The 20,760-nt window shown below is 40.8% G+C and overlaps 1 protein-coding gene across 3 annotated transcripts in view; it reads left to right on the forward strand.

Moving 5' to 3' along the window:
• Nucleotides 1-93: 93 nt before the first annotated feature.
• The window catches only part of AMFR (autocrine motility factor receptor, E3 ubiquitin protein ligase), a 34,433-nt gene continuing 13,766 nt past the window's right edge, over nt 94-20,760 (forward strand). The window contains exons 1-11 of one of the 3 annotated variants that reach the window (XM_010584422.1): nt 94-346; nt 1,297-1,389; nt 3,241-3,405; nt 5,201-5,353; nt 9,617-9,657; nt 10,457-10,589; nt 11,143-11,276; nt 12,959-13,069; nt 16,078-16,268; nt 17,949-18,052; nt 20,038-20,172. In XM_010584422.1, coding sequence (XP_010582724.1) covers nt 248-346; nt 1,297-1,389; nt 3,241-3,405; nt 5,201-5,353; nt 9,617-9,657; nt 10,457-10,589; nt 11,143-11,276; nt 12,959-13,069; nt 16,078-16,268; nt 17,949-18,052; nt 20,038-20,172 — 1,359 coding nt within the window. In that variant the 5' untranslated portion in view covers nt 94-247. Of the gene's footprint in view, nt 347-873; nt 956-1,296; nt 1,390-3,240; nt 3,406-5,200; nt 5,354-9,616; nt 9,658-10,456; nt 10,590-11,142; nt 11,277-12,958; nt 13,070-16,077; nt 16,269-17,948; nt 18,053-20,037; nt 20,173-20,760 lie in introns of those variants that run through there. The other 2 variants (XM_010584413.1, XM_010584431.1) reach the window with 2 other exon arrangements.

Below are 20,760 nucleotides of genomic sequence, written 5' to 3' on the forward strand. Positions count from 1 at the left end.
GCGGCGGGGAGGGGAGGGGGGCGCTGGGGCCGGGGGTGCGCCCCTGCCCGGGCCGCAGCCGCTCCCCTTCCTTCCTTGGCCGGGGTGATAGGGCTGCCTGCAAGCCGAGAGCCCTGAAAGTTCGGCTTGGTGCTTGTGCTTGTCCCTGAGCGTCCCCCCCTCGCCGTGGGTGGCTTTTGGGGGAAGCTCTCGGGAGGGTTGTGCTGCGGTTCTGTTCTGCTGCACTTGGCGCTTCTCGAAGCACTGCATGTCCTGCTCGGCTAGAAATCTTGGTGAGAGACCATCAGGTGTTCAGGCCCAAGCTTTACCTGCTTTTCTTTTAAAAATGACGTTTAAAGTCATGCAGGTAAGGGGAAGCATTCTCACCACTTAAGAAAAAACCCCCCAGAGAATAATTTTCTGTAGCTCTTTAAACCCAGACCTGGCAATGGTATGTGAATCTTGGCTCACTAATTTCTGCAGTTGAAATAAAGGCTGAACAAGGGGATATCAGAAACCTAGGTGAGCTCTTGCTGTTGAACTTTTCATATGTCTGTCAATCAAAGGTGGCATTAGTTGGGCATCTGCTTTACAACATGCTTGTTCAACTGAGGCACTGATTTTTCAGTGTAACCAAACACATTCAGCTTGTTGAAACTCAGTCTCAGAACCTTAAATTAAGAGCTCTGGAAAAGTTTGTTGTATGTCCTTTAGAGTGAGCCTGCTTCATCATCCCCCCCTCCCCCTTTTAGTGTTCTGCAGAGGTCAAAAGTTAATTACAAGTGTCTTTGTCAAATATGAGAAGCAGTTTTCCCAGGCCCGTGTATTCTGCTCCTTGTGACTTTCAGCAGTGTGGTTACAGCAGGAGTGTGTGCTATTCCGTATGTTTTGAGACAATGTCTGAATCTTGTTCCCGTAACAACAGATTCAAACTGGAGTTTTCTCATCTGCCGCACCTTAAACAAAACGAGCATCTGTAAGTTTCGTCCCCATGTTCCCTGGTGCTGAAATTTGCTAATCCATATAAAACAATTTATTGTGAAGAGGTGGGCTAGTTTGTTGGATATACTGGTGTATCAAACTGACCATGTTAGTGTTTCTAGAAAAAAGTTAAGTGACTTGTCAGCTACTGTATGTGTCTTGGAAGAGGCCAGGCTTAAATTTCACCAAAAAAAAAAAAAAAAAAGGCAATTAATACTGTTCTGTGAACAATGGTAGGTTTTGTTAGGCTTGTTCATTCCCCTTCTCTCTCTCTCTCTCCCTGCCTTTCTAAATGGGGCAAAAGTATTTGTCACTGACTGCTTTATTTCTTTCCAGGTGCTAGTGAACACTGCCTGCTGTTTTCTGATGTTGGTTGCTAAGCTAATCCAGTGTATGGTGTTCGGTCCTCTTCGTGTCAGTGAGAGGCAGGTAAGACAGCAATGCGTTGCCTTGGATATTGTCATGTTTCATAATTTATTGGTGTACGACTGGTGTGTTCTATATGGAATTGCTGAAAGTACACAAGAAAGTAAATTTTAGAACAACATAAGCTTAAATCTTACCATTTGGTTAACTAGTATATCCACAGCCACAAGCTGCCAGTTTATTTCAGAAGGGAACTCTTTTTCACTGTTCCTGTTGTATTTTATAAGCCCGTGGTCAACTTGAAAATCCTGCTTCCTTAATTAACTTTGTCAGACTTCTTACAAGTGCACCTCATTTCCGAATACTTACAATGTGTTCTTCTTTCTTCAGTTTGCACTTGGCAGCATTTCTTCATCGCATTTTGTAGTTAGTTATAAGCACTGGTAGTCTGAGTTCCCTCTTGTACCTTGTTTTGTGCCCTGACTGCTTGAGAAATGCTTTCCATCCTTATATGCTGAGTTGATGGTTTATCTACCCTCAGGTTTAAGGGGGAGTAGGCAGGCATATGCCCAGAGAAAGGAAGTAAGTCCTGCTCTTGGGCCAGGTGAGAATGTTTTTAAAAATTCAGCAAGGGAACCATTAAAGCACAGGCTTTTTAAAAACAGGATCCTGCAGAAGATAAAAGCAGCAGCAGCAGTAGTTTGAATAGTATCTGTATTTTTTTTTTAAAAAGGAGGACAAATGCACAAGTTGCCTTGTGTAAATGCAGTAGCAGTGGTTTGAAGAGTGTTCATGTATTTAAAAAAAAGTGTGTAAATGCAGTTCTTTGGGAGAAATCAGGCCGTGATGATTTTTGACATGCAGAACTGAGGCACATAAAGCTTCAGTAATAACCATGGATCTCTCAAAGTCTATTGTATTTGTGGTTCACACCCCGTAGAGCCTTTGAGTGAAGTATATTAAAAACAAGGCACTATTCAAACTGCATTGGGCCAGATTTTCATTCCAGTCTGTGTTGGCTATAAGGATGTAGAATTTTAACCAGTGATAATTTCCAGGATGTCCTCTACCCTCTTAAAAACTGAAATGAAAAGCAGTAACAGTGTGAATCCATTTGCTTTTGGACAGTGGGAGTATGCTTCAGTTCTCATGTAAAGGAAAGCTGGTTATTAATATTAGCGAGCCAAAAATGGCAGCATCCTGAAGGAATTCTGGGCCTGTCTTAACTAAACTTCGGGTGATTTCATCGTGTTCTTTAACAAAACACTTTATTTCATAAATTTTTTTATCCCCAACAAGCTGGCTTGCTATCTGCTGCTTGAGACCATCATATTGTTTCTTTCATACTGCACGTGCGTGGGAATAATTTTTTTTTCATTGCTCATCCATCTCATTCTCCACTGTAGGCATTGTGCTTTTTAAGAACAGACTTTGTCATCTTTTCTTAATCATCTGTACTTTTTGACAGGTTTTTGAAAGCAAGGTGCTAGGCTATTTGGGCATCTTGTATAACTAACCGTGGCAGTTCTTCTAGCAAAGAGGACTTTGTGTTTGCAGCCCACTAGCTGTGTTGCTTGGGTGTGGAGAATCAAACTGAGATCAGACTTGGTTTGTGCTAACCACTGTTTTAGAAGTATGGCAGGAAACTACGTTGTGCGCTGTGTTGCACAGTTATGCTATAGTGGTACAAAAGACTAGATAAGATACTAAGGACTGCTAATATTTCTAGTATGTTTTTAATTCAGTAAGGGTAACAAATGCTTTTCAAGATGTGTATGCAGCAGGCTTTTGCTAACATATTGTTGCATTTCTACTTCCATCTTTTTTTTTTTCTTTCTCTTTTTCCCTCCTCCTTTCCCCTGCATGTGGATTGTCAGTGCTTTCACTACAGTAACCAAATGTCTTCCTTTACAGCATCTCAAGGATAAATTCTGGAATTTCATTTTCTACAAGTTCATCTTCATTTTTGGTGTGCTGAATGTTCAGACAGTGGAAGAAGTGGTGATGTGGTGCCTCTGGTTCTCTGGACTTGTGTTTCTTCATCTTATGGTTCAGCTCTGCAAAGATCGCTTTGAATATGTAAGTTTTGATGAAGGGCTGTCTTTTGGGACATGCAAATTCTGTGTCTGGTTTGGGCACTGGCTCATGATAGGTTACAAACAGTTCATTTAGACCTTTTCCGTACCCTGCGGTGCTGAACACGTGCACCTCCCAGTAGCTTTGAATACTTGCTTTAGAGTGCAGTGTCAATCTTACTCCTTCAGTTTTTCCATGAGACAAATGGAGCTGAAGATACTTATTTTCTTTGATAAATTGCCTCTTATATGTGCCCTGTAATTACTATTACATAACTCTGTGAGATTTGTTCATAGATCTCCTTAGTGAAGAAGTCTTGACAACAGAACATCCCTTAGATTGGTGCCCTTTAGGACTGGTCCATGAAGCCTGTTTCTGCGGATTCTGTGCTCAGGTTTCAAGCTCATTTACATTTACCAAATGTTGACTGACAATGTCTTTACAATATACAGTGCAACTTTCTCCATAAGCTACATCCCAGTTTCTGTTAATACCAGGAACAAATTCAGTGGAGATGCAGAAATTGAAGGCTAGGCAAGGAAGAAAGAACTGGAATTTGAATAGTAAATCTTGCCCTTTAAAATTCTATAATGGACATACATTTTCCTCAGCTCCGCTGTCCTGGAATAAAAGTTTGAACTAAATCGAATCCATGAATTACCTTTTGGTAGCTCTGTGCCTTTTTTTTTTTTTCATTAATATCCAGTAAGGCCTATTAATTCACAAGTAGCTAGGCACTAAGCTTGAAACTAGATTGGTTGGGGTTAGGAAAATTGAGATGGAATTGAAGAAGGCAGTCGTCTGGTATTTTTAGTGTTGTTCAGAAAGCTGTAAAAGAACAAAGCTCATGTGGGAAGAAATCCTTATTATATTCCTTCTGCATTCAAAGCGTGTATCGTAATTCTTTACTTGGACAAATTGTACTTGTGTGATCTGCCTTCCAAACTCAGGGGGATGTGGAACTGAACCAGATGTAAACAAGGAAGAAAGAACCAATTTAAAAACAAGACATGGGAGTCAGCTTCATCAATCAGACCAGAGTGAAGCTTTGGGCAACTCCTTCTTTCCGTGTCCTGTTCTTCCCCTTCCTGCCCTGAAAATAAGGGGATAGACCACCTAAATACTTTGCCTCTTGGGTCATCTTTGATTTAGACAGCCTAGGTGTAGCCTACCATTAAGGTAGTTTAGAGAATTAATATGCTATGCATGCTATTGAATGAGGCAACTATTTTCAGTAGACTCTATCCAGCAGTCTCTAGCTGCAAGTTAAATTTTGGGGGGAGATGCCTCTCTCTTCCAGAAGAAAATGACGTTGGAAGAACTAGTGGCTGGAAGATAAAGCTGGACAAATTCAGATCAGTGGTAAGGTGAAAAATTGACAGAACAATTTTTCTCATTGCTCAAAGACTGTGTATTATGGTTAGGCGTCTTTCTAAAATGCATGTTCATCCTAAGCAGATGCTGTGAATTTGATGCAGAAGCTACCATGTGAGAAAGTGTCTGTGGTTTTCTTGCACAGGTGATCTCAATTTTAGATCAAATAATCGTAATGATCCCCTGTGGCTTTAAAAGCCTGGTGAATGTAAATGACAGCGAGATGAACGAGACTTTGGGATGGTGTGTGGTTTTAGCTTTATTCCACGTCATTTATTACTACACTGCATGGTTGAGGTTGTGAAATTGGTTTTATTCTAGAAAGCAAGAGATTTTCCTGAATGAGGACTTGTTTGGTAAGGTGACTATGGAAGGCAGGGTGGATGAAGTACTCCTTTAAACCTGTTATGTATTTGTGTTGCAGCTTTCCTTTTCTCCTACCACACCCATGAGCAGCCACATCAGAGTCCTGACCCTGCTCATAGCCATGCTCCTGTCCTGCTGTGGATTAGCAGTTGTCTGTGGTATTATTGGCTACACTCATGGCATGCACACGTTGGCTTTCATGGCAGCAGAGGTGAGACTTCCTTCATACGTGGTTTCTGCTTTGCTTTTCACCCCTCGCTTGGGGGTATCTTGGCATGCGGTGGGTTTTCTTTTCATTTCCCACAAGGAAAAAACTCCAAAGGTGCAAACAAACCCTCCCCTGGTTTAGATCTACCAGACCTGCATGCTTTCTTTCTTTAGAGTTTAAGCCTGCAAAACACCTTTGTCTGAAGAACAGAATGAGAGGATAAATCCATAAGATGATGCTGAAATCACATGGCAGCCTATGAAGAAATAATGGTTGTGCTTCATGAGCGTTGCAAGAAGGATTAGTTGAAATGGTCGCTGGAGAGAGGGAGAGAGTGTATGTAAAAGTGTGATGTGCACCTCAGCGTGTTTCTCTGAGGCTGTATTTTCTATTTAATTTCTCCCCAAAAGGAATGAGACTAACATCCTTTCCTTAAGGCATGCTCATGTGATTTGCTTATGTTTATGTAAAGAGTTGTGTCTCAGCTGAGATGAGCAAGGCATGTTTGTGCACTCCTGAACCCTCTGCAGTTGGAGTAAACATCAGTATGTTTGTGGAGTGAACATCAGTATGTTTTTGATGTTATGGTGGGTTGTTGCACTCTGCCTGAGGAAGTGATAATCTTAAACAAAGGGGAGGTAACCGGTATAATTGCAAGTGTTAGCTCATCCTTAGTTCAGATAACAAGTAGCATGTATGGTTTATTTTTCCTCTCCTATCTTGAACTCGGAGTCAGTGAGGAGGAAAGAAAACAGTCACCTGATAGGAGAAAATGATGCTGGTCACACCACAGTTCAGTTATTTAATACGTCAGTTTACTTTTCCCTAAATACGAGGATATGCAAGGCCAGATTTGTAATTACACAGTGGAAGGATACTGAAGATTTGTCAGTGTCTCTAATAGGTGGGGTCTTGTTGGTGTTGTGTTTCTTATCTGGGCTTAGCGGAATGATGTATCAGCCTTGTACTAGCGTGGGGTAGGTTTATCAGGGAGCATTAAAGTGCCAAAGCGTTGCCTCGTTAGTGCTGTGCCTTGTGGTGGTGTATGTGTTTTGCATTGCAGGATGGGGCCCAGCTATTCATTTCAGTGGGAGCTGTTCTGTCTGCTTATTAACAAAGGAGTGGCTCAGTCAGCGTAAGTGTGTGGTCCTCAGCCAAGCCATGGATCCAGGCAGCTTGCTGTGCTGCTGGTGGACAGCAGAGGAGGTTTGTGGGGAATGTATAGGAAAGGGTTCTCTACCCTTGCTTGCAACAGCTGGCATTTGAGGACGTTCCTGAGGTGAGGGTTGGACAAGCCTGTTGGGTTTGATAGCCTCAGATGGACTCTGGAAAGTTGTCTGATCGTTTATTGAACTCATTTATACTTTGGCCTCCACGATATCCAAAGGCAACAAATTCCACATTTAACTCGGCTTTGTGTACACAAAAGAGCTCTTCTATTTGTTCTGAATCTTCTGTCTGATAATGTCTCTGGCTATCATCTCAGACATTTATGGTGAAAAAGTGCAAAGAATCATTCCTTGTTTGCTCTTCTTCATACCATTGGTGATTTTATAGACCTTTCTCCTGTTCCCCTTCTGACTTGCCTTCCAAGCAAAAGAAATCTAGTCTGTTTAATCTTTCCTCATATGAAATTGTCTAATATCTTGCCCTTTCATGAATGTTTTAAATATGCCCTATATGGATTGGGTGACCGTGAGTAGTTTTCTTGATTTTAATACCCAGCACTCATGTAAGTGGAATAAAACATTTAGGTTTCTTTCTGTACAGATACTAGCAGTGACACCTCGTGGCAGTCCTCAAGCTCTCGGCAAAAAGCATTAAATCTTGCAGACTGAAATGTTTTCCTGGTGGTGGCTTGTGTGATGCTGTTCGAGAGGGACCCTGCCAAGTGTATTCCATTAGTGTGTATTTAATTACATTAAGTTACATTAAGCTATTCATCTCTCTCCTGACTCTGCAAACATTGATTTAACTTGATGCTTCAGGGTTTTCAATAAAGCAATATAGGTGTTTTTCTCAGGTTTTAGTAGGCTTCCACTTGTTCTGGGTTGTTTGTCAGCCTTTTCTTTCCTGCAAATGCCCAGAGAAGGTTAAATAAGGACAGTCTGTATTTTTGAGTAAACATTAAGCTTTTTCCCTTAATAAATGGTATTTGAGAATTATAGTATAGCAAGTAATGTCTAGTCTGTCTATCTTTGCACCTTTTTTATTGTAAGAATTACTTCATTCCTATAGCAGCCATCCTCTGATCCTGTTTCATACATCCCAGTTAAGGCTGTATAATGCTAGTGATATTCAAATCTTAGAATTGTACCTTACAGATAACAGTATATTTTCCTGTATAGCTTCTCATGCTGCATCCATTATCTTAGGGTTTGAGTGCCTTCCAGTCATGTGCTAATCTACATGACTGCCAGTGTCACAGAGTCTGCAGGGGATAAGCGGTTCATTTTGAGCAGAGCAAGAGCTCTTGAGGTGTTGGTACTGAAAATGGCCTACTGTACGTTTAGAACCTCAGATTACAGAGCTGTGTAACTTGTGATGCAGTGTTGTATTTTCTGCAAAGTATTTCTTGTGTCAGAACACTGAAATGCATTTGTAGAAACAGTGGAGGAACCAGAGACCAGCGCCTTGACCAAATCTGCACTAGCTCGTCCTTTTAATTTTGATGCTCTTGCTGCCTCAGCACTAACCAATATAAATCATGTCTTGGCAACATTAACTTCTTAAAAGTTGCAAAGACTAGACTCTTCAGATTTCTACCTGACAGATGTCTTCCTTATCGGAGACTTCATGCCACATATACTGGTTTTTGACACAAATTTGTGCTCAATGGTGTATCCCTCCAGCATCTCACATAATCATTCTGTTTCCCCACTTGTATGGTTAGAATTTGGACATACTTACTTTCCCTCTGTGGTCTGCCCAAAGCTTCTCCATAGCAGAAAACCTCGTGTGAAGAAGGTGTAGTCTCTTTCCAGTACCCACATGCAGGGTAACAGGAGATAGAAGAGGGTCTCGCAATGTGCCTTGCAGGAGCACCTAGTATGCCAATTTAACTTTTTTATGAAAGATATTTGTGATCAGAACAGCACACTGTGCTAGGTGACTTGCTGTTACCTTCTTGACCTTTTTTTGTGTTACTTGAATGATGTGTGCATCTTATCCTGAAGCCCTTATTTGGTCAGAAGATCGCACTGGTGTTTCAATTGTCACAGGAACATTTATTTTAAAGCCAACCAGTAAACAGTTGGCAGATATGTTGGATATTACTAAGGATTAAATATGCACAGAAGCATTTTAAGAATGGTTTTTACAGATGGAAAAAAATATTAAAACCAGCTGTTTCATTGCTATATTGGGAAGTTAGTGGTTTTGATAGTTGTTCTGTACTGTTTTTAATACTTATGCTGAAGGCATGCCATCAGACCAGTTTTACAGAAATGGTTTCAGTTGCTCATTATAAATCCCCTGCATCTTGGTGTCACTTGGCCCCTGCTAACTACAGGGTAGTGTGGGCAGTCTCTGAAGGGGGTTCATCCTGTCCCATTTTCTTTGACTGGGAGCATACAGTGAAGGGATGGGACACTGTGGGCCTGACAGGTTAGAGAGAGGTGATGGGGCCATGTTTCTTAGATGATTAGAGCCCATGGAAATGTGGTTAGGTGTTCTGGAAACATTCTTTCTGGTGACTCGTCTTTACACTTCTGATCTACTTACACTTTCTGATATACTCAGTTTTTTTCTCTGTACTTAGCCTAGAGAGGTAAGTATGATTAAAGAGAGAAGTTACTTTTGCAGCGTTCACATCTCAGCAAAGGCGGGAGATTATATGAAAGTGCTTCCATGGTTCTTCCTTAAATTCCTGCTACTATTCGGTTCTTCAGATTTTTCTTGAGCAGTGGGATAAGGAGAGGTAGTTGTTGGGATTGTGGTCTTGATACTCAGTGAGTGATAAGAATTGAAAAAGGCAATATGTCCTATGTAGTGGGGTGGGGAAAGTGAGACTTAACAGCAGTGATGCTAGTGGCTGCTCCAAGAGCATTGTGTGTTTGAGAACAATTTCCTTCTTATTTATTTATAAGCGTCATGTTTGTCACAGGTGTATTGTGCACAGTCATCTATAGTGACCATTGGTTCGCAGGAGCTTGTTAAGCTGCAGTAAATGCATTTTGTGTTTTAACCCTTTAGGTCCTGCCTCTGGACCGCTGTTCCTGCCAGAATGTTGTTAACGTATCTTTTTTTTTCCCCCCTCTTCTGCAGTCTCTGCTTGTGACAGTCAGAACTGCTCATGTGATTTTACGGTGAGTAGCTTATGTTTTGCAGGATGGTTGTTCAAGAAGGCAGTGCGTATAGCATGCTGATTTAAGAGGTGTAAGTAATTACCTTGTTGAATTACAAATGCATGTTTGGAGATGGGCAAAGGTGGTTATCTTTAGCCTGTACTATTTTTAAGCATGAATTCTGCAATGCATGGATAGCTTTAGTGGGTGCTAATAGCTTGAGGCATGGATTAAAATGGATTGGTGCTGCTGTGTGAGGGTTGATATATGCTACTTAATGCCATACTACTGGTTTTCTTTTAAGATCTTAATCTCTAGAACTTTTGCTTTGAAAAAGTAGCATTCATGTCTATCTGTAATGCACGTGTGTATGCATGTGTAGGACATGATGTGTAGCACAGAACCTCTTTGTCCAGGTCACTATTGGCATTTCAGGTCTGTCACCAAGCTGGAATGCTTCACCTGAGAAACATCTCATGTGCTGAAAGATCTGGGTCTGTGGTTACTATAATCCCAAGACTGGCTTTTGGTACTTGCAGGAGTTTTTAGCAAATGCTACATCATCTCTGTTAGCTGATGGTATCTGTAATGCCAGTGTGGGCTAAGCATTGATTGCTTTTTGCCTTTTTAAAATGTTGCTCTTTGAACCAGTAACATTAAAAAAAGTCCCCCAGGAAAGCACAGAGTGCAGGCACTGGGCTTAGGAAGGACAAAGAATCCATATCCAGAAGTTGTTTGAAAAATGGATAAAATCGTTTGAATGTTAGAGATGCTATTTAACAAAAAAGATAGAATAATGTTAATTTCCCTGCTCTTGCAGATATATAATTCACCTCTGGGATCTCAACCATGAAGGAACGTGGGAGGGCAAAGGCACTTATGTCTACTACACAGATTTTGTCATGGAGCTAACCTTGCTTTCACTGGACTTGATGCATCATATTCATATGCTGGTATGAAATACTGGACGTAATGTTGAGCAAATAGACTGGCCTTAAAATAAAGGGTATACTGGGTATACTTTTTTTTTCTTCTTTTAGGAACCAAATATTACAGAGAAATTATTTAAATAGAGAGGAAAATGTAGTGTGGGGCGTTCTGGCATTCTTTCCTCCTGTGTAATTGGAGTCCTCACAAATAACTTTGTTATGGAGTATTAACTACTGTGTAATTATCTGTTTAACAGGTGTTTAATTAGTTTTGTTGTTGAGTAATATCAGACTGAATTATTTTCATTGGCAGCAGGGGATATTTAGCTGAACAGGACTAAATACAGTTTATCCTTATTATACATGCTATGCTGCTTAAGTTGTATCTGAAGATGTAATGAGTAGTAATACCTGTGAACGTGTGTGGTTAGGCTGAATGGTCTCAACAAAAGAAAAATTATTCAGCGTTGTTTTCTCGATTTCTTTTTCTCTTAAGACCTGATGCAGTTTCTTGTGGTGGCCTCTTGTTTCCCATGGTGTTTGTTTCTAACCACTATTCTGTTTTTTTTTCAAAAAGCTGTTTGGCAATATCTGGTTGTCAATGGCAAGCCTGGTGATTTTTATGCAGCTGCGCTACCTGTTCCATGAGGTTCAACGAAGAATTCGGCGGCACAAGAACTACCTGCGTGTGGTTGGAAACATGGAAGCTAGGTGAGCCTCTTATTTGCTCTGATGTGGATCTTGGAGAGTGGATCCTGATGAAGAAGTTGGGATTCTTTTACCTTCCTTTGATACATGATGGCATGGTGTAAGCTGGAGAGATGCAATCTTGCAAATCCAGCTCTTAAAGTCTTTACACTTAAAGTATGTTTTTACCCATTTTATTTGTTACTGGGCACACCCTTTCTGGTTTTAACAGATATGTAGGATTGACTTTTATAATAGCAGTATTACTGGTACCCTATTACTGGCAACAAGTCAACTCCCCTGTCCAGTATTTTTTCTTCTGTATTCTTTTCTATACTACCCTGATGGGGTGACACAAGCTCTGCAGAGCTCTGCCTGTTTCAGTTGTCAAATATTGGCTTTGGCTGTGATGGAAATAAATGCTCTTAATCTCATTAGGCCACACTATTCAGTTACTGCCTGAAATTAAATTGAAGTATTAATTAAAACCTGCTCAGCTTTAGGTATGTATTTATTAAACCTGAAGCCAAATCTAAACAGACTCTGTAGTTGTAGTGGAGCTGAGAGCACCTTGGGATTACTTTAGTCCATCCCTTATAGTGAGGCAATATAGAGAAATTGAGAGGCCGGCTAAAACCTAGTATTGTGCCAGATACTACTGCATCTCTGATCCAATGTTGTCATAACTCAGCCATGTCTTTAATAATTTTAAGAGCAACAGGGAGTTTTTCTGTACATCGCTGTACCATTTTCATTGTGGGCTTCAGTGGGTTTGACTAGTTCTGATGCCTGCTGCTGTAGTCCAGATGGAGAAGACTGACTTCTCTCGAAATTCCCAAGGTTTTATTTGTGAAAAGTCATTTAATGGCTGTAATACGAGATTAAGAGCTGCATAATAAAGTTAATCCACAGTGCATTGTTTCTTTTCAGTAAGATGCAGCTGCTGAACCCCTTTAAGCTGCTCACAAAGCTGTTTGAGTTGCAGGTGTCTTGGACTTCTTGTCTGAGTGACTTGATGTGTTTTTGTCATTCTGATTGTTCTGGAAGAACCACATTCTAGCTTCCTCCTGAAGTTGCCAATGGCAGTGAGCTCCCTGCTTTTGTGTAGTTGTTCTTCAGGTGTATCGCACACCAGCAGTACCATGAAATGTTGTTATATTACTCATTTCTATATTGTCCGTGTTTGGGTACTATGTAGTACCTGCTTGCATGGTGCTGTAGCTTAAAGAAGGAAGGAAAAAAAATGAAAGACAAATGGGGGTTGGCAAAATCTGAGGCCAAAATTAGTCAGACCATAAATGCTTATGATCCCAAGAAGACATCTTAATGGGTACAGCTATTAAAACTCATTTAGAAAAATGACATAAGCCAAATCTATACAGATTATAACTTGAGGTTCTAAACCTAATGATCATACTTCTTAGAAGATACTAAGTCAAAGCTTTTTGCACTTAGGAAGTATGCGGAGACGTGCAAAAAAATGTGCCTGTAAGAAGGCATGGGAGGGACGTGTATGTGTGTCTTCCTTTGTGGTGTGAGTCTGAGTTATGGAAAAAAATAGCAAACTTGCTGGCACACCTCTCCCAAGGAAAAGTTAGTATGGAGGATAAGGTTTTCACAGCATGGGATTCTTTAGATGAGAGGCCATGCTGGGCCATGCTGAGCTGGTGTAGTCATTACTTCTGTCTCTTCGTTTTTCTTTGTAGGTTTGCAGTTGCAACACCAGAGGAGCTAGCAGTCAATAATGATGACTGTGCCATTTGCTGGGACTCCATGCAATCTGCACGTAAACTCCCTTGCGGCCATCTCTTCCACAAGTATGTTTCTGGGGCTGGAGACGGTGCGCCTGACTGTAGAAAGGAAGGGGTATATGGGCATATCTGAAAGTTACAGCAGAATGACAAGTAATGAACTATCAGCAAAGCTGTGAATGCTTACTGCCTGGGTCATCTTGGTCGTCTTCTAATAACAAAGTACAACTCATGTTTGCTACTGTCATGTTCATGTTTGAGTTGTTTCACCTGGTGCATTCTTTTCCCCCCAAAACTAAGAGTTTGCATCTTGTCAACTAATGGGTAGATTGTGCTGAGTTATGGTATCTCAATTGCAAGTCTCTACCCTGCCTTGCTGTGTAACTGCTTGCTAAAGTACGCTCTTTCCCCGCTTCCTTTATCCTATGCATCACCTCTTCCATGAGGGCGTGTTGATTTTCAGGTGAGGAAGAAAAATTGGAGTTAGATCCTTAAGTACCTTTCAGATATTAACTTTAAAGAGAAAATGGGGAATATTTTTATATAGTGCATCCTTGCATGGTGATGAGTCCTCCAGGACAGTTGTGGAGGCCAGGTCTGATTATATGATTTCATGGGGGGATGAGTCCATCAGGGCTGTAAAAGAGGTTAACCAAATTAGCTGAAGAGGTCCCTAAGTAGCTGGTAGTTGCAGCTGGGAGGCTCTTGGCCAAAGGATCTCTCTTTATACTGTTTCTTACGCTCACTCAGTAGTGAATAGTAGCAGATGCTTGTGAAGACAGTGTGCTGAGCTAGATGTGCCTTTTCTTAGATCTTTTGTAGCAGTGCTTACATTTTCATGCTTGTGCTTAAAAAATGAAAGGAGATATGGTGATTGAATCAGGAGTTTCTGAGGTGCCATGTGATTAACATGCATGGTCGGTTAAATTGTCCCTGTGGTGTCATATGAGCAAGTTACTTTCTGCAGATAGCTTTTTACTTTTCTGGTAAGCGTCAAACCAGAGGTTATAATCTATGCGCTAATTTGTTGTCATTTATGACAAACCTTGCCATAAATATTTATCTGTGTTCCAAGAAGTCTCTAATGAGATAATGTGCCTCCGTAGCAGAAACTCCTCTTTCAATGCTACTGAATCATATGAATATTTAATCACCTACTGAGCACTTGAGAAGCCCAGGGTCCTCTCTTCAGAAAGTTGTTTTCTCTGTATCTAGAATGATCCTTTTGGATTTTTTTCTGAAGCTAAGTTACACTTACCTCCTTGGTGCATTTAGGGAGGGAACGTGTTACAGTGGGTGACCTATGCTTGTATATAAACCCAGATGTAATTAATAACCCTATTTACAACCTAAGAATGGTTTCTCTCCTCATAAAAGTGTAGTGATTTTGCCAACAGGCTAGATGTTGTGTCCATTCTCAATTACGTGGGTTTTTTTTTCGCAGCCATTTATTTGGAGTAGAAGAGAGGATGGCAGGAAAGATTCACGTTGCTGAGGTCAGCTCTGTGCCTAAATATTAAGGAAGTTTAATGGGAGTGGGTGTCTGAATCTTTTAAGCTCTGCTGAAACTCTCTCCTTTATCTTTTAGGAAGCAGTTGCTGCTCTAAAATGTTGCTGACCTTCACCTGTTGTTAGTCATCCTAATACTGAAGGGCTATAGGTGACTGAGCCCTTCTGCCTGTACGGTACTAAATGGGTATAACCATGGCTGCAAGCCTTTAGGGCTTAGTGTTGATGCAGGGTGAGAGGTGTTCGTGTCTGTTCCAGCATCTCAGTGGTTGAGCTGTTGAGGAGCAGCAGCATGGTGGTAGCTTGTGTCAGTCCAGGTGTTTCACAAGTGACCTTTTGAGTACAACTGTAGCAGGGGTTTGAGTTTGCTGCAGGCAGGGTGGTTTTGCTGTAGTAATGGAGACGAAGCTGGACAGCATCGGCAGTGCTAATGTGCTGGCTGTGCTGATGACCAAGGTGGTGGAAGATGGTAGATTTTTATTGTAGTGCTTTGGTTGTTTCTGGGAAACCCATCACTGATTTCTGAACACTGCATATCCCTCCATTTAAATTTGATGAAAAACACTTTGGCAATATGTCTATACATTACAGCTTCAGGAATTGTGCAGAGTGCTTGTATCCTTGACTTTGCTGTAGTCCTGCAATTAGGGCTTTTTCCTTGCTCTGGCAGCCCAAACCTGTGATCTGTGCCTTTACTCCATTTGCAAGTACACAATCTGGGGAACAGGTTTATTTGACCTTTTTGTATGTCTCTACCTTTCTAAAGGGTTTTGAGAGCTTCTGCTGGGAAAAAACCCCCACCCTACAAGTGTGTAATATTTGAGATATGTTCAGTTCTGTGAAATTCAGTTCTTCCATACTGAAAATTAGGTTTAACATGCCAACAAATACCACAACTGGGTCATATCAGTCTGAATCAAAAAGTAGGCACAGCTCCAAGTATTTAAACCTGCATTTCAAATACTTCTCACTTTCTGCAAGACAGCGAATGTTCAGAATTAAGTAAAGGTTTTAATGGCACAGTACTGGTTGGTATTAATAATATCTGTTTAGATAGTTCCCAGATTGGTGCTCACTTTGGTGGTGATTTGGGTATTGATATTTTTGAAAAGATATTTCAAAAACTTTGGAGGTGCCATTGCCACATCACACTGGCAGAACTGCTATGAAAATGTATCGGTATATTTGAAATACTTGTCCAGTTGTTTTTTGTCCTTTTTCAGTTGGGAATGGTGAGAGAAGAGAAACGTTTTGTTTCCCCTTCCAGGCAAAACTTGCTTGTTCTGAGTGAGACAGACAACAAACTTGCAGAGTGTTTTAAGTTTGTGATAAATATGCATGGTTGTTTATCAAAAGTGAACACTTGAGTATTTTCAGCTGAAAGAAATAAGAAACCTATGCCAGAGTCATCAGGAGCTCATCACGCGTACCTCACAAATTATCTTTGAGCAGTCCATGTGTTGATGTTCTGTACAGAATATGCTACAGCTGCTTGATGTACTCGTGATACTGATGTCTTGGAAAAACGCTGCAAGCTCACCATAATATTACTGTTTTCCTGTCAGCTCATGCCTGCGGTCCTGGCTGGAACAAGATACATCTTGCCCCACCTGCAGAATGTCTCTTAATATCACTGACAGTCATCATGTGAGGGATGATCACCAAAGGGAAAATCTGGATGAGAACCTAGTCCCTGTGGCAGTAGCAGAAGGCAGACCACGCTTGAACCAGCACAATCACTTCTTCCACTTTGACGGTGAGCTAAGCAGATTTGACATCTGATGCTGTTGCCCAAATAAACGAAGGGAACATCCTTCTGTAGAAAGGAATTCTGTCCATGCTTCAATTGAAACCTAAACCGTGCTTCTGCTTGTCTTTGTCAAACACTTACATGTTTCTTATGGTTCTTTTGCAAGAGCTTAGATGCATGTCTCTGAAGTTGTCCAGAGCTACAGAGATTTCTTGAAAGATTTTGTACAAGTGCTCCCTTTTTCTTGATTTGTTGTGGGTAGCAGCTTTAATACTGGCATTTATTCATTGTGTGCTATGTGGACAAGCAGAACGGAAAATTCATGTGCCTTATTTTGTTACCAGGTGGTGGTTAATCAGTGACAGTCAAAGAGGAGAAAAACTTCTGTGGTGCAGTCTAAAAGTTGATCTTGCCCCTATCCCCTAGCTAATGTGAGGTTGTCAAAAGTCCATTTGCCACTCAATTTACAAGAGACTTGCAATGCTTGGTTAGGTGCAGAAGTCTGCAGAAGCTTATTCTTAGAAGGAATCATGTAAATGGAACAGTTCTACATGTTTTGTTTTTTTTCAGTGGCGTGTTATAAGTACTTACAAAGCAGATGTGATTTCAGACCATGATAAGTTCTGTGTGTGCAGACAAGCTTGTTCTGAAATAGACAATTTCTGTTGCTTATCTTCCAGGTTTTTTTATAGTTTTGGTATTGGTGTGTGCTTGTCTTCCTCAGTTTCCCAGGTTTTTGATGTCAGTCATTGTTTCTCAGTAGGTTTCACTAGCGCAAATACTCTGCTTTGGCCTCTGTCCTTGTGGAGCTCCCATGATGTAGCTGAGATGCTGCAAACTTACGTAGTGACCCATTCTTTGTCTGTGCTCTGTTTTGCAGTCTTTGGGGATTGTGGGAGGACAGTAATGGGCAGAGAAGGGTCAGACATTTCTAGGTACACTGAGACTGGCTGATAGCTTCTTGCATGGCTCCCACTTTTGGGGTGCTTTAGGTCTCCGAAGGACATTTATATTTAGAATACCACTCTGTTTTTTTGATAGCTGACCTCCCCAGTGCTCTCCTGTGGCTTGGAGACCTGCAAAATTACTGTGGAGATAGAAGGAGAAGTGGCACAGAGCAAACCCTGTGTTTATTTAAATGGAAACGCAGAAGGAGGAGGGAGCCAGCCATGTGCCCTAGTCTGTTGAGCCTAAGCACACAATTGCAGCAGTCACTTTGTTCGGTTACTCTGTGTCCCTTTATAGTAATATTTTCTCAGTGATGCCAACCATGTATAGGTGACCCATTTTAGGACCAGATTCAGCCTGTTTAGAAGCTGGCCTGTTTTTAGTAAAATTACTGGAATTATTCATGTATTTTAGAATTGAATTTGGCTCTGGATTATTTTAATTTTCCTTTTAATGGGAACATTAAAACAAGAAAACAAGGATGTGTTGTTTTCTTGATCCTCTTCTAGCCCTCAGATTGTTAAGCCACTGACTGTGTTTGAAGAGACTGTCAGCAGTTACTGATTTACTCCAGTCCGTCTCCACATTTGGGAGACCTTAGGGGTGAATTGCACTGCAGAACTCCCCATATGTTCCTTGTGGAAATATGAAGACTTATGTTAAATACATGCAGAAGTACTTTGCCTGCTGAGAACCTCATGTTCTTGCTTGACTTTCTTGGTGATTTCTTATTCTTAGGCTCTCGAATAGCCAGCTGGCTGCCCAGTTTTTCAGTAGAAGTGATGCATACCACAAACATCCTTGGTATTGCACAAGCCAGCAACTCCCAACTTAATGCTATGGTAAGACTGCTTTAATAGTTTGCACCTCAGCTTTTCTATTTGTATTGTGGTGGGGGGAAAGAGGTACATGCAGAACGAGAGCATAATGGGGAAGGCAAAACAGTGTATAGATGCTACGTGAAAGCTATTTTTTTTGAGTGAGAGAAGCTTTATTTTAGTGAAGTTAGGGCTATATATTGGTTCAAATGTGCAAACATAAAAACAGGTCTGGAGGTAGGTAAATGAGGGAGAAAAATTACATGTACTTTCTGTGTAGATAGGCAGACTTTATCTCAGCTTGCTTTTAGTGCAGCTTAGCTTTTTTTCAGTACTTATCCTCACTTGCAACTTGCAGTAGCAAAGGGTGTGAGTCTGTAACCAGAGAATTTACCTGTTGTTCAAGTCGTAACTGATCAAACCCATTCTATAGGTTTTGATTTTTTTAATATTTATTTTTAATAGCACTAAGCTCCAAGATAGCTGTTTCTGTTTGTCTTGTCAGTGTGAGATGGGGCTTTCTGTAGCACAGTCAACTCTTGCTGGTTCATGATGACGATAGGAGTGTTGAGGATGAAATCCCAGGTTTGTTGAATTCATACATAAACACTCTAATGTAGTACAAAAAGAGAAGGATATGGCCCCATGAAACATACTCATTTAGTTGAAGTGCTGTCTCTTTTGACTTCTTAAAGCTACTGTGTGCTATAGCATGTTACTAAATGTTCAGTGAGGTGTCTCATGAAAGTGATGTAATTTTCTGAATGTGAAATCTCTCCCATAGCCTTCACTACTGTTTGAGACTCAACAGGATAAGGCCACAATTTTTAGGGGGTTTGAGGCAGGGCAGGCAGGGAATGGTAAGGTGTTGGCAAATGATTTACTAGTTAAATATGCAGGAGCTCTCCATCTAAGGTCAGTTTAGTTTTTCTTTTACTGGACACAGTGACACAAATGGGTTTTTGTTAAGGATGAGCAATGATTTCTTACCATCGCGTATTATTAAAAGTACAGTAGCAACTTATGTTAAAATGCCTACTTTAGTGGGAAGGCCCAGGTTAGAAAACTATTAAAATGTTACACATTTTTAATAGAAAAGTGAAATTCTCTGTTACGTTACTGAATAAAAACCTAGGGAAGTATTTTGAGGGAAAGGCCAGAGGCTGAAATGCTGCATCAGTTGTTCTGGTCACAGGTTAGTACAATGGAGAGTTAGGTTTGCTGTAGTTGCTTGTGTTTGAACCTACTGTCAGCTGGTGCATAGTTTTTGCTTTGCTGTCAAAACTCCTTCCACCCTTCTTTTCTCCCCTGTGACTTTCAGCATTAGTTAAAATACAGATTTTAATATTTAATGAAGTCTAGTTGTTGGACTGACTCTAAAAGTGTATTATTTGTCTGCCCTCTTACTTTTATCTATTTAATGTGGATATTATTTAAGTAACTTGAAATTCAATAATATCAGTTCCCTGACAACTCAGTTTAATTTACTTGAGCTTTCAGACGCTGTTAAACTGGTTTATAGGCAAGCTGGCTGGAGAGAGTAGGTTATTAAAACTTATTGTACTTGTCCTTACCAGTACCATTTTGGAACCCGTCTGGGACAAAGAAAAAAAAATTATTTTTTTTTCAGTGTTGATCTAACTTTCAGTCACTCATGTGAATTTTGTATAGATCTTTATTAAAAAGGCTGTCATAAAAAGAGGGTTAGGAAGCTTTTGAAGCCTTTGTGCATCTACAAGAACTGTTCAGGAGCCTAAATTTTCAGGACCATGTGGTGTCTCCATAGGAGTTTCAGTTTTGCTGTTGACTTCAATGGAGTCAAAATATTGCCCTGTAAGTCATTGCCAGCATGAGTTTTCTTTCTCTTGTTTTTCTTTCTGTGTGTGGGTTATCATATCATAAACAGCATCTTTGAGCTGTTAATTTTTTAAATCTCTTTTTGTTGAGATACTTACCAGCTAACTTTTATTTACTGCTGATACTGACTGTATAAACCTTGCTTTCTCCAGGCCCATCAGATTCAGGAGATGTTCCCTCAGGTTCCTTATCATTTAGTTCTACAGGATCTGCAGCTAACTCGTTCTGTAGAGATCACCACTGACAACATCCTAGAAGGGCGCATCCAGGTACCTTTCCCCACACAGGTAAGTCGTAAGACTGTGCACCTAAAATGGCTGACTGACTGACTTACCACTGAACTGAGCCTGTTAATAATGAGTGAGGGGAATGAGGTACGTTGAAGCACTGGTGAATCCAGTTTAGCTTAATGCAGTAGTATTCTTCAGATTTCACTTGTAGGAAGATGTTGCAGTTGGAAGCACCAAACCAGTTTTGGCAGTCTAGTATATGTTATACCTCCATGTTGCAACTTCCAGTTCAATTGGAATGTCTCACGGTGGTGTGTGATTGATTGAGATGTATGCATCTGTTCCTTGCTCTGGCCCTTAGAAGGCCTTTTAATGTATTAGGATTGGTCTCAGGTGTGCTCCAGCATTATCCATTTGTAATACAAGTGTCCTGGTTTTGGCTGGGATGGAGTTAATTTTCTTCCTAGTAGCTGGTACTGTGCTGTGTTCTGGGTTTAGGATGAGAATAATGTTGATAACACACTGATATTTTAGTTGTTGCTGAGCAGTGCTTACACTAAGTGAGGGACTTCGCAGCTTCTCAAGCTGCCCTGCCAGCGAGTAGGCTGGGGAGTGCACAAGAAATTGGGAGGGGACACAGCTGGG

The sequence above is a fragment of the Haliaeetus leucocephalus genome, unplaced genomic scaffold, assembly GCF_000737465.1.
Source record: "Haliaeetus leucocephalus isolate CR32 unplaced genomic scaffold, Haliaeetus_leucocephalus-4.0 Scaffold92, whole genome shotgun sequence".
Lineage (NCBI taxonomy): Eukaryota > Metazoa > Chordata > Aves > Accipitriformes > Accipitridae > Haliaeetus > Haliaeetus leucocephalus.